General features: G+C 42.9%; 1 protein-coding gene across 1 annotated transcript in view; it reads left to right on the plus strand.

Annotated features, from left to right (window-relative positions):
* The window catches only part of FREM1 (FRAS1 related extracellular matrix 1), a 1,195,879-nt gene that overhangs the window by 418,681 nt on the left and 763,339 nt on the right, over nucleotides 1-13,859 (plus strand). Inside the window, exon 14 of the mRNA XM_069626057.1 lies at nucleotides 10,100-10,311. Within this exon, the coding sequence (XP_069482158.1) occupies nucleotides 10,100-10,311 (212 nt within the window). The remainder of the gene's footprint in view (nucleotides 1-10,099; nucleotides 10,312-13,859) is intronic.

The following is a 13,859-nucleotide window of genomic DNA, read 5'->3' on the forward strand; positions in this document are numbered from 1 at the left end:
CCGCGGCCATATTGGTCGGCTCTCGAGCGCCCCCGATAAAAAAACTTTACCCGAAAGTGGCATGAGCCATGTTTCCAGGGCCCCTTTATCATTGAAAATATAACCCCCTCAGCAGTAAAAGTCCAAAGCAGGTGAGCTTGGCTTCATTTGAATTATGAAGGCGAGACCGGTCCTATTTAACATTATGAAGGCGAGACCGGTCCTCCCACTGTTGCCGATCCAGAAGCAAGACAAGAAGAAGAATCTCAGCTTGTGCAGACTCGATCGATGACAAAGAAGAAGGACGATAAAGCTACCAGCTGTTAATGCAGATTGTGCATTTGGACTGTGACTCAAACAAACACTCTTTATAGATATTTTAGCAGGAGTGCAACCCTTTGGTGAGAGACACAGGAATCTTGAAAAATTAACTTTAGAAATCACGTGGATGTGTCTAAAGTATGCCTAAACGAGAGTTCTTAATAAGGAACTGGAAACAAGATCAATGTTCAGATTCATTTCTCACTGAGTATCTGTTTGGATAACCCTATGGTTCTCACCGACAGGGATGTGCATGGGCGTGTGTTTGCTGTTTTTGTATTCATCCTTCAAGCATATCCTGCTCTTGTCAGAAGAAATGTTGATGTTCACACTTTTTTACAGCATCCTAAAAATGGCCCTGTGTTTAGAAGGCTGTTAATCGCAATCATTGAGCACATACTACAATTTCAGGAGTGAAAGAATTTTCTTATGATTATATTAGAAATGAGGAATGATGAGATTAACAAAATGTTAGGGAATGAACGAGCACGACCAGCACCAGATGGCGAGAGAGATGGATGTCCGTGGTTTTATGCATAGTGTATGCCTGTACAATTACTCTTTTTGTCTTTCTGTTTCTTCTGTTTCACACACTATATCACATTAGTCCTAATAAGGCATATGTCTCTTTGGTTTACCTTAATATGAAGAATACTTTTAATTCACTTTGTGTACAGTACATAAAGCTTGCATATGGGAGGATTAGGAGGAATGCAGAGGAAGATAGCGAGGGGATAAATACCTATTTAGACAATGCAGCACACTTGGGTTATAACATGTGGTATCAGCACATGAGAAAGGTGGGAGAGAGAACATCTAAGGAGAGTTGCTGTGTCAGTGCTCTCATACCCTATGCCATGAATGCAATACAAACTTTCTTCTCTAGAGAAGTTTCAGAACACAGTGCCAGATGCCTCATTCACCTCGCAGCATGCATGACTAGAGGACAGTTTCAAGGAATTTGGGACACTTTGCAATGGAGATCGAATTGGTTGTTTCCATTCCAGGATGACTATATCAAAACTGCACAGCTAGAAAAGGAACCTACATGGAAAAGCAAGATGCTTACGTATCCGGCGACAGGACAGGAAGAGTTAGTCATTAAAGAAATGAAGAGAATGGACTGCCCTGATAAAATAGAAATAGCTGGATCGCCTGGATGTTGGGAACGAACACAAGTCTTAATCTGTCATGATCCCAGTCAGTGAGCATAGTCCTCATTCAGGCATTCAGGCTAGGCAGGGAACATGATATCAATCAGCAGGTCAAAGGTGGGTGTTAGCCTGGCACATATGGCATTGACACCATTCACAGCATCCACTTCCATAGGCTCCTGTGATGTTCAACAGCAATTTCATACACTTAACATGGTCGCCGCAAAACCCATTTACAAGTAGTAGCACTGTTCTATTCATATTTGCAGAGGGAGCTACTTAAGCCCCACCTCCGCTGGAACGCGTGCTTCACGTCCGCTCCGCTGACAGCGGGTAACGCTACTGGGGTTTCTCCTCACAGAACCTGTCAAAGGAAGGAGATATTAGAGACATTAGTTTTACGAATAGTTACAGAGTACCATAGTTCACAGAATAGACTTACCTGACAGGAGTTATCTCTGACGCTGTCATCTTCAGTAAGAACATTTATTCACTTGCAGTCGTAGCATCTTCCGTCAGAAGTTTCACTCACAGCCACAGCATCTTCCGTCAGATGTTTCACTCACAGCTGCAGCATCTTCAGTCAGTAGTTCCTTCCACAGCCACTACATCTTCCAAAGGTTTTTTCCTCAGCTTTCCGAAAACCTGCAGACAACACAAGAGGTATTTAAGTTAAAAACAAATTTAACAGTTTTACAGAGAAGACGTTTTATAAGCGTTTACATACCTGATGTTTCTTCAAGTTTTCACCTCACAGTTGTTACCGCGCTCCACCTTGATGGCTGCAGTTACTCTGTATTGGCGAACTTAAAAACGTTTTCTCAGCCTGAGTAACTCCGCAGCCATCCACAGCTCTTATTCTTTCCTGAATTCCTAGAACCTGCAAAAAAGAGAAAGAAGACAAAAGTAATTAGAAAGAGAGATCTCTCCAACGTAGGAATCAATTCAAGCCCTTAAGGATTACAGTATCTTCACCTGTTTACTTACCCAAAGACTCATTCTCCAAAGAATAGACAATTGAAGGCAAGAAGCTATAGAGTTCATCGGCAACCCAAGTTACCATTGTTTCTCCATATCAACATGCCCCTGTAGAAAAGCAGGATGGAGAGCTCCACAATAATAAAACACAGGTGAGAAGGGAATTCAGCCCTAGAGTTAGAAGGGAGTGATTAAAGGAATACACATCTCATGTAGTATTATCTCAGTTAATAGATGTTATAGCATTTCTATTGTTGTCATTTCTTTGATCAAACAGAAAAAGAATCCTAAAGGCTTCAAGGTATCAGGTCCACAGTCTGGGAAGGTATTACGCTCCCGAGGAGGCCAGGTAAACGTTACATAGACTATGGATGAGTGAAATCCAAGAAAGGATGGGAAGAGGGACTGATGTCCTGTGCAGCTCATCTATTGAAGCCAGAATTAGTGCAAGAGGTACAGAGGGTGAACGATAGATGTTTGAATTCATGGGCCAAACATGCCAAGCTGTTGACATGGGTAGAAGATGAATCTGGTCCTATGGTTGTGATCCCATTGGCGAATGCGACATTGTGCTTCGGAGACATGGAAGTAGCATGTGGGAGAAAACATAGGCTACAAGACTACAGTTGACGTTACTAGAATGGGAGCAAGACAGCCGTCCTGATGGATCGATATTGGACTTGTGGGTACAGGGCCTACATGAAGCTGCCCAAGGATTGGAGAGGGACATGTTCCTTGGTGCTTATCCACATTCCAGCGTTGGTGATTCCTCAGAGTGACCTGAACATTGGAGAATTTCCGAAGGTAGATACCCATTTGAGAAGGAGAAGATTGCTTAAATTTCTCAACTGAACAAGGAGAGAGAACTATTTCTCAGCCAAGTCAATAGAAGCATAAGATGCCATTCCGTATGAGCATAGCCTGTTCAGCAAGACTGGCTCAATTTTCACAACTAACTTCATGCCTGGGAGCCAGGTGATGGCCAATGTCAAATGTTTGCAAATCATGAGGTGGGAGCTCCTGCAGGCAATCAATAACACTGTATAGGGATTCAATGCTATCATGGAAGAATTGAGGGCCATACTACTGATGACTCTGCAGAACAGATATGTCCTTGACATGATCACTGCAATGGAAGGAGGAGTTTGCTCCAAAATCGGGCCATCATGTTTCATGTTCACACCTTCTCACGATGACGAGAATGGGACCTTGACAGAGGCCATAACTCTGCTGACGAACCTGCACAACAAGATGGAAGATGAGACAGAGGACATTGAGAATGACAGTTGGTGTGCGTCTATCTTCTCATGGATTCCACAATGGTTGGCGAACATTTTAATATTTCTTGGAGCAGTATTAGTGATGGTGATGTTTGGATTGTGTGTTATTAGAATAATAATTACGCAGTGCAAGAAGACAGCAAAGAAGGTAGCATGATCAATGTCGAATCAGGGTTTGGACCCAAAGAGTTGACTGATGAAGATGTCAGAAAGTACATAGAGGCCAGCACAGTAGCACCTGAAGGAACTAAGTTCCTCTATCCGAAGAATCACAAGAAGTATGTGGGATGATGGATCTATTGTAATCTGAATGGACAGTGCAGTTACCTGACCTGGAGTATGTATCAACATACCAAATCAACCAGATCCCTGAAGGGAGTGATGAAGATCTGGACCCCAAAGAAGTATTTCTTCAAGAGAAGATACCAGAACGTGGAGACTAGTGAAGTTGTGGTCGATGAATCAACCAGAGGGGGCAGTGTAGAGGGCCAGCCAAATGCCTCCACAGGAAGTCCCACACCTCCCACACCTATATGCTGGATGCCTGAAATTGTGCCATGCTTGAAACCAGCAGGTGTGACCATTCCATAGTGAATATTCGAAAGAATGTACCCACTGAGAAAACTGTATCAGATGTATTCCCGAAGAGATGACAATCTTGTGGATGAAGTCCCTGAAGAAATATGAAAGAACAAGAGAAGGAGCTGGTGACATCATAAGAAATTAAATGTGATGCACAGAGAAGACTGGCTGAAGAAGAGAGTGTATGGATCTTATGGAAACTGATGACGAAATAAAGAATTGAGTAAACGTTCATATGCGAAAAGAAGATTGCACGTGTGAAGAGCACTGCAGAAGATGCAAGTTGTTCAATAACTGTACAGATGCAGTAACACAAGTAGACTAAGTGATCATAGAAGCTGGCTATACATAGTGAATAGACTGCAGGCGGAGCCACCATTAAATAGAAGCTGGACGTCAGTATCACAACTTTAGCAAGCTCAAACCCAGGAGAGAAGGATTGAAAGCTGTGTCGCAGCAAAGAATTAGCTGGGATCATGGAAAACACTGGAAGGGCTGTCTGGCTTGGTGTAAAGGCTAAAGCAGCCAAAACTGGTTATCTATTCTTGAAGGCAGTGAATGTGAGATGCTGAATCATCCCTTGTTAAGGTACAAAGAAGGAACACCATGAGTTCACGTTTTATTCATTTAAGACAATTAAATGCTGCAAAATGGGCTGAAGTGCTGTCTCCTGTCACTTGAGCCAAGGATGGAAATAGAGTTGGGCATGCAGTTCCAGAACTACGATAGCATGTGCCTGCACTCCCATACATTCTCAGAGGCAAGGATACTTTGCAAGGCCAAGTTCAAAGACAGTCTTCATTGCAGAAGGCATGGGTGATGAGAGATGATTGGCTAATTGGGTGGGAGGTGCAATCAAGTCCACCTCCTGACACCTTGGGGTATGAGCTTACGTGCTGCTAGTGAGCTGAATGTTCCAGACTTGGGCAAGTGTGCCAACCAATTGTAGAGGGCCATATAACGAAGGGTCTTATAGTTTGAGAGACAATAATACTCCATGTACCTAATACTTGTTGAGGATGACTTGCACTAGGGGTGGGCATGAGTTGTCCACCTGATAGTAGATGTCCAATCGCAACTCAACACTATATAGAAAGTATATTTAGATGTTCCCTTTTGAGCGAATCACAACCCCTGTGAGTTTTTCTTTTTTGCCACGTAGTATGATGTCACACATGATGAATTTTTACTATATAAATGTGACTTTTTATGAAATGGTTTGAGAATGCTTGTGCGACGTCCATTGATGTCCGTTGTAACTTCCTGTTTTAGACAATTGATAATAAAACAGACAAACTTGCCATCTTCCTGAGTTGGTTCCCTATCCACAGCATGATATGCTACAGAAAGGACCATATGTTCAATGCTATGGCAATACCCCTGCCTGACCCTTCGGGTGCTTGTTGTGTTGACTTAAGGGCCCATCCTTAGCTGGTGCTTGGGCTATGCAGGTTGTCTTCTTGTGGCCCAGGAACATTGACACTAGTATCAGCTGTCTCCTCCATTCTGAAGAGGGGTCTGCCTGGAGCTTGTTCTTTGCCACTGACCTGAGTTGGGCCTGCCAGCATATGCCTGGGTTTCTTCACTGTTGCATTTTGCCAACCATATCCTGGGGTTCCCTCTTTGTTGTGGGAGTTGTCATGGCTGCTCTCCTGTGGTGTCTGGCTTGTCTTGCTGTAAGTCTTCAGGAATGGACCTGTAACCATAGATCCAAATCACTGCCTAGTTAGACCCAATACTCAGAGCTACTTTAGCCACTGAACCCACTACTCCTGGAGCCTGCACCCCTGCCTACTCGACCAATGTCAGAAGTACGTGCCCCAGCAATTCAGAGTATTGCAAGGGAAATCTGAGTTTGAGTGTGAGTGCATATACGCCATTCTTTGTGCTCCACTCACCCCATAGGAAATGTATGAATGAAGTCCACTCCCTAGCACTACCCTTTTCTGGCTGTGATCTGTAGAATTCTACCCTAGGGAAACTGGGGAACCGGGTCTCGGAAAAAGGTGGCGTGCAGCAAATGTACATTGAGGCCTCTCTATTAATGTCTAGAAATACCCATAACTCACCTTTTCTCTGAATTGCATATTACTAGTTACGTTATTAACTGAATTATATGACGAATCTAAACAGTTTGCACAGTCACACTGTGTGATTGCGTTCATAATATGGGAGTTTGTGATGATGTTGCATTGCTGTTCTTGAAAAGCAGACTTTTCTGGGAAGTAGAAGCTGCTGGTACACAAAAGTGTATTGCCATGAAGACATTGGGATGGAGCATACATGTGAGTAGGGTTCAAGCATACATGTGAGTAGAGTCTGCTGTAACCCTCCCTTCCAATCGACCTGGTGGTCCTGAACATGATGACCCTGACCAACTGGGTCTTGTTTCCCCTGACCTGCTGTATAGCCTGTCCAAAATAAGTCTGCCTTGGGTCTTACCTACCTCGAATAGCTGTGTGGTCATTCTTAATAAGTGTACTGTGGGTTGAGCTGACCTTGGTCTGCTGTGTGCAATCTTAAAAATAGTGTAAAGAGTTATTGCTTACATTAGTCTGTGTTCCACTGATCTGAAAAGCAACTTTAATAGTTTATTACAACATTAGGTCTTACTCACCTGGTATAACTGAGGGTTATCCTGAATGTAGTTATAGGTTTATACTGGTAACAGGGTTGGTTTTCTAAGTGATTTCTTAACTGATTGTCACTACGTGACTGATAGGGTCTACTACCCTTAAATTACTGACTGTATTCAAAAAGTATATGTAACCTAGTATTGCTCCTCAAAAAAGCTGATTGCATTCTGAATGTATTATAGGTTTGACTCACCTTGAATTGCTGATTGCTATTCTTAATAAGGTTATACTTTGGGTTGTATCCATTAAGTATTGAGTTGTTTTTTTATAATTGTGTTTATATATAATGTGATAGTACTTATTTACCCAAGATTAATCTTGGCCTACCTGTATTTAAATAAACCATTTATTATTTACAATATATAGTGGTACAGTGTTTCTTTGGACCATATGTATGCTACAATTTCTTTGTACCCAGCTACAGCCCTCTCTCCCTCCTACGATACGCCTGGCTGCGCTGTCCATGCTACCACATTCTCAGGTGATACAGCCTTATACTAAGAGTGGAGCTTATATATTGCCTCAGGTGTATGGTTTTATGAAGCCCTTAGTTGGACTTAAACTGCCCTAACACCCCTCTCAGCAGAGAGGACTAGTCAGTGAATGATCAGCCCACAGGAAGGTTCTGGGGCACTTCTGAAGTCCATTGGTGGCAGAGTACATATGCAGGACACAGGACTAGTAGACCAGACCAGTCCTAGGGACAAAGGCACTGTCATGTTTTTCCCTGGTCACAGGGGATGCAGCAGAGCTTCACCGGTGTATGGCTTGGGGAATGCTGGTTGTCATCAGCAGGAATCCTCTGGGTCTTCAGTGCTGTCTTCATATATTTTGATTTTTGGCTCCAGTGGGTGACCTTCAGAACGACTCAGACCCTCTCTTATCCAAATTCCAGGACGGAAGGTAGACCGGACCGCCACTGTTTAAACAGATAAGGGCTGTCCAATCACAGACAGCTACTTAAGCCACATCTGCCAATCTACAGAAATCCCCCGGAATAAGTGCAGTATGGGACCCCACGCTCCCAAGTTCAGTTACTTTCCCGGGAGCCCTGTGCAGGACCCTGCACAAGTGAATACCTTTATGTGGGAGTTTTCAATCTGAGACGACAGAAACATGCCCAGAAAACAAGATGTCCAAAGAACAGGAATTAAACCTCATGAGGAAACTATTTTGAGTACATGGTGCTCAAATTGGCATTACGTGGAAAAATAAGATGGTGCAAGGTAGTGAAACGGAAAAAGATATAAAACACGGGTTAGTGCAAACAGTCTGTTTTAGGCCCATCACAAAGGCATGTAAAGTGTTGCCAAACAAAAGGGAAAAAGGGGATTCAAACCACCCCTGTAACGTTCCACTTAAGGTGATGTGTGCTACATGTAAATATACAGGAAAACATAACTTGGAGAAACAGTCCCCCTGCATGCTATCCTTAGGGGCTGACCTGTGCCTCAAATTAAATGAGTGGAGCAGGTAAGTGAGGCTAAAAAGGCTTTACTTACCTCAAACGGCAGCCAGGATTCCAGGAAATAGACGAATATGCTCTTCTTCTCACTGAAATCAATAGTCGAGAAGCTGCAAAAAGAAATATTTTCTTAACATTTATATCCCAGCAAAATTGTACGCTTGGGGATCTCTAAATGTCCCTGCCCATGCTGAACCCAGTCTTATGGAGGCGAGTAGTCATTGCTGTTTTCCAATTCAACAACACTATTGCACAAGTGCACGGTGCTTGTGGACTCTATTAAAACAGATATGTGATGGAACACGTTTAGGACATTTATCACTAGCGGGCCACAAATACACTCCATGAGAAGAAGGGATAGGGCACTAGAATGTGTAGATCACTCCGCTGATCAATAAAGCTTCTGTAGTGACCCTGCTGCCTGTGATGGGGTTCACGGGAGACGGCGCCCTTCCGTCCCAAATTGGGTTTACCAAAAACAAGGGTGGATCCCTAGTCACATCGGTGCTGGGTGAGCAATTAGTTTCATATGTGTTGGATAAGATGTCAAGGAATTGACCCTATAAACTCTATAAGGGTACCTGGTACAGTCTTGATCACTCAGGTAATCGTTATACTTAAACACAAAATAGATAAAGACCTTAAGTGACGGACAGAACTGATTGTATTAAATTATAACCATGTGTTGTACAAAATCAATTGTTTATTTTTACTCAAAATTTATTGATGACATTTGGCAAGATCAAAACATTAAAAACATCTTCATTTCAATGCATGTTCTTCAATTTGTTTCCACAACTAGGTGCATACCAAGTTGATCAAGCGTACCCATTTGTAACCACATTCACACTACAAATCAATACAAACAAGGTCTACCTGCCCTTTGATTGAATTAAGGCTTCACACTAACAAAACAATTGACATTTTCCCATCCAACACCCGTTTCTCTAATAGTGTGTCTATTGCTACACAACCCAATAGTTGTCGACACGTGTTTCAGCCAGACTAGGCGAGCCTTTTAGCTATGGCTCTCTGATGGCTCCAGCCTTCTTCAGGGTATTGGTGGGAGCCTCACTTTGCCCCACTCCTTACACCTTTCTGTACTTGTGGCTATCTACAAAAAATACAAAAAAGCCACTATTACCATTCAAATTCTGTCCCCACTTGTCAATTATCCACTTGAATAGATCTCCTCGTGCTTATATCACATGTATGTATATGGAACCTGCACCTACCTCAAAGGTTAAGCTCTGGCCCCTGGATTCCAGAAATTAATTTATCATGTTCAGGCGACTGTATCAATGGATACAGGTGGACAGATGGTTTTGGTTATATGCTCCATGAACCTCAGCAAAATGTCCTCTTTATGTGCATAAGCAACAGTTAAGATTACTCTTTGACTAAGCACTGTCAATTTTGACAGTTGACAGAACGTGACATGAGGCAATAACTAATTTGGCCAAGATCACACAACAAGGTGGAGTAGAGTAGCTAGGAATATAACTCAGCTTTCCAAGTCCCACAAAAAGACTACCAATATACCTCAAATGCCATTTACTGTGTAGGAAACTGTTCATTTGTCTTTGCTGATGCCGAAAGAAAAGAGAACAGTCTCTTTAGATGCAGAATTTGTTTGTAAAGAGCATCTGTTGCTTAATGTTTCTGTTAGGTCTTTTGTGACCATGTACGCATGTTTGTTCTCAGGTTTTAAAAAAAAACCCTCTCAAGGTGGAAGAAGGAGGTCAATGCACGATCACTGCGGATCACGTTCTGATTACCGACGCAGACACAAAGCCGGAGAGCATCACCGTGCGCCTACAGAGACTGCCACCACACGGGGTAGTGCAGCTCGATGGAGTTCCCATAGAGGAAGGGGACAGTTTCAACTGGAATGACCTGATCACTTCAAAAGTTAGGTTAGAACATGTATTCCTTTCTTTAATTTCTTTTTTTTTCAAAGTCTTTTGTTCATCTAGGTGTTGCAAAGATACAGCACTATATTATTGTGGCATCATTATCGCCACTGACACTCCTGGAGATGGCGCAAGTTCTCTTATTGAAGCCGCCGTGCAGGTTTACCTCAAGATGCATTCCTGCTCAGACTCCTTAACACTGACCGCATGCAGTATCTCCAGACCTGTTAAGGGTCATCAACTCACCACTGACCCACGGTGCTGTCGCATATTACTAGAAATGTTCTGTAGGATCTCCAACCCTGAATAGACCTATTGGAACTAATCAACATTTTTGGAGGTTTTTGAAGTGGATTATTACATGAGAAACTTGGGAATTTGTAGAGGGCATGGTTGTTTACACGAGGGGTAAGTTACATATCAGGGCCCGCCTTCATGCCCTTGCGTAAAGTCCTAAATGTAAAGTTTCCTGTAAACATCAGAAAGAACCTAAACATTAGGCAAGATGCAGACAGACCTGAAGACAGCTCAGCTTGTAAGGGCAGTATCCTCACTGAAAGCAACAAAGACATGATTTTTTCACGTACTTTGGGGAGATGACAGATGTCAGGAACTTCATAATGCCTCGGAGGGAACATTTTGAAAATACCATAACAACAATTATCTATACAAAAGGAGATGTTTGTTTAGATAACGGATTATGTGAGTGTGCAAAATGTACATTTCCAGCACCAGAAATCACAATGTTTCGCTACCAGTCGTAGTAGCTTAAATGTAATTAATGGTTGCCTCTGTTTGAAGTGGGGTTGTGGAAAAGTGCAGTAAAGTCTTCACCTGGTTGTGCTGTGAAAAACCTGTAGCAACGTCTTTTTTTCCACGTTTTACTTAAAGCAAAGCAAATGGAAAAATTAAGTAAGCAGTTAAATACTGTATACATTCCCAGCAAACTAAGCGAAAGGACATTACATAAATGTGCTCACACAAAATGTCTAACTTCTCACATCACTATAGTCATAACAATAGCTTCTATATACGCTGGTTGGAACAAGAGACACAAATAACAGTGGAGAATGGCTGCAGGGTGATGGTTTGGTGGCTGGAGTGTATAGGCCTCATTACGAGTCCGACGGTAGCCGTGCTGGAAAAAACGGCAGGCTGCCGCCGGACCTGAAATACCATTCCGCCTCCATGATTGCCGGAATAACCGGGGCATTACAACCCCGGTGACCCAGTAATTCCAGAAGCAGAATTCCGTAAATCCCCATTCCCATGGAGTCACATGGGACTCCATGGTGATGGGGACAATGGAAACACTGGTCCATCTATGACGGAGCCGGAGTTTCCATTTCCGCCTGCAGGCGGGTGACATTACTTCCACCAGGTCAGACCTGGTGGGAGTGACATCGCCCGCCTGCAGAACTCAGAATCAGTCGGTCTGGAAACCGCGGTGCCGGCGGATTTACCGCCACTGTTGTTTCCGGACCGGCAGGGTCATAATGAGGCCCATGTGTTGCGTACCGAAGCATGTTCACCTGTTTTAGCATAAAATATTGGATGGCTAGTAATATTGTGCCAGACAGATATAAGGCACTCCAATGTGTGCTTAATATGATTTTAAAATAGAATTAGGATGCACATCCCTGAAATTGATCTGCAATCATTCCTAATTTGCTTTTCAAAGTTGTGGTTTGTGGGTGTTTTTCCTGAGGCATTCATGAAGCACGTGCAGCCAAGACAGTGAGACTCTCTGGATCCCAGACAAACCAGCTTCACTACAACACTCTCAATATAAGCCATTAACATAGCTAAAGTTAAACAATATGGGAAACTATCAAATCAAAATAGTCATTGTTTGAATCGTCATTAAGTACAAGATTCATTTCCTCAACAGTTCCATTCAGAATTCATCTTTCCAGCTACTCTAGTAGCGAAACCGGTGTAGAGGATAATTAGGCGGGAATAACATGTGATCATATGGAACCATTTATTTTGAAGTTATCATACATTTGTTATTTGAGGATACCACAAGTTTCTAATAAAAGGACGCAGAGGAGAGATAAAGAGGATTCAAAATACATTACCCTCATACAAGAAGAATTACATTGCAAAATGTGAGGATTCGGAATTTGTAGCAAAGTAACGTAGACAAGAAGGAGAATACATACATTTTAGTCAAAATACCTTTGAATTATTGTGGAGATATATGATATGGCATTTATAACGCGCCTATACACAAGTGTTTCTTGGCGCGACAAGACAAGGAGGGGGAAACCGAGGGAGGACAAAAACACTGATCTTACTGGGCCTTGTGTCATTCAGATCATGCAAGTACAGGGAAGTGGGAGGGGAGAAGTGCCGAGGGGAGGGGCGACCAGGTAACTCAATAAATGCAGCCAGCAGGTGGCTCATAACTGCAGAGAGAAGGGACTGTATGGTTGCAGATACAGACCATAAGTGCTGGGGGAGCTGTTAGGTAAGATTGTATGCAGGACCATTTGGGTGCACTACAACAACCCTGAACTCCTGGCAATAGGAACCCAACCTTTGCTATAAGTCTGTACTACACAGGTTGGTAGCGTGATTGAGCAGCTAGGCTTATCTCAAGAGTGGTCAATGTGAGCTGTAGGGGAGTTACACAGAGATTCACAGTGACAAGTTCTCAAATAAACTCTTACGCACAAGGTTTCTGAAATATGTTATGTTAGCGGTACTTGTATAGCGCACCATCACCAACGGAATTGGTCCCCAGGCGCTCTGGCGGATCTGTAAACAGGAAGGGTGGGTAAATAATAAACAATTATTAATGTATTCATCGGTCAGTTAGAGTAAGCCTTCTTCAGAAGGGAGCAATATAACAAAAACACTCAAATATACTTCACAAAATACACACTCTTAATATCTCTAAATCAGTGAGTACCCTTTTGGGATGGCCCACAGACACAACCTACACCCTCATGTGACTTCAATAGCTAGGGTGCTGGGGACATTATTATATATCACTGTTATATTTAGAATGATTAAGGAGTAGGTCAAATGAAAAGGTTATCAGAACATACAAGAGACCACCAATATTCTTTAAGTAGGCAATTACTTTCAGATCCCCCAATAAGAGTCATTCAGTGGAACAGGCTAAGCCAAAGTCAATGGGCAAAAGTGTATATGAGCTGAATCGCTTCTTTGCAGGTAAGAAAGAAAAGTCTTTGCACTATGTTTCAGAAGTCAACGTAGGGCCACAAGCTGTTAGACTTGTCAGTAGTAGAAGATGCAAGTAAATGAACAGCAAGAGGTAAGTTCTCTCAGACTTTTACAGTACCTTTGTATTGAAGAAAATGTGCAGCAAATGACTTCTGTTCCTGAGCAGCTCTGCAGATCTCACTGTTCCTGGGCCTCAATCATGGGGACAAGAGGGAGGACCTCTGTGGACTCCTGCACTGCAATGGGATGGTAACCGCTCACAACCGGCAATCTTCAAACAAGTGGCTGTTTTGTGTTTCAGCTCCTCATGTCTACTGCAAATAGCAACACTGCAGTTCCTGGCTGTTGAGATGGAC

The sequence above is a fragment of the Ambystoma mexicanum genome, chromosome 6p (genome assembly GCF_040938575.1).
Source record: "Ambystoma mexicanum isolate Mex_15411 chromosome 6p, UKY_AmexF1_1, whole genome shotgun sequence".
Taxonomy (NCBI): Eukaryota; Metazoa; Chordata; class Amphibia; order Caudata; family Ambystomatidae; genus Ambystoma; species Ambystoma mexicanum.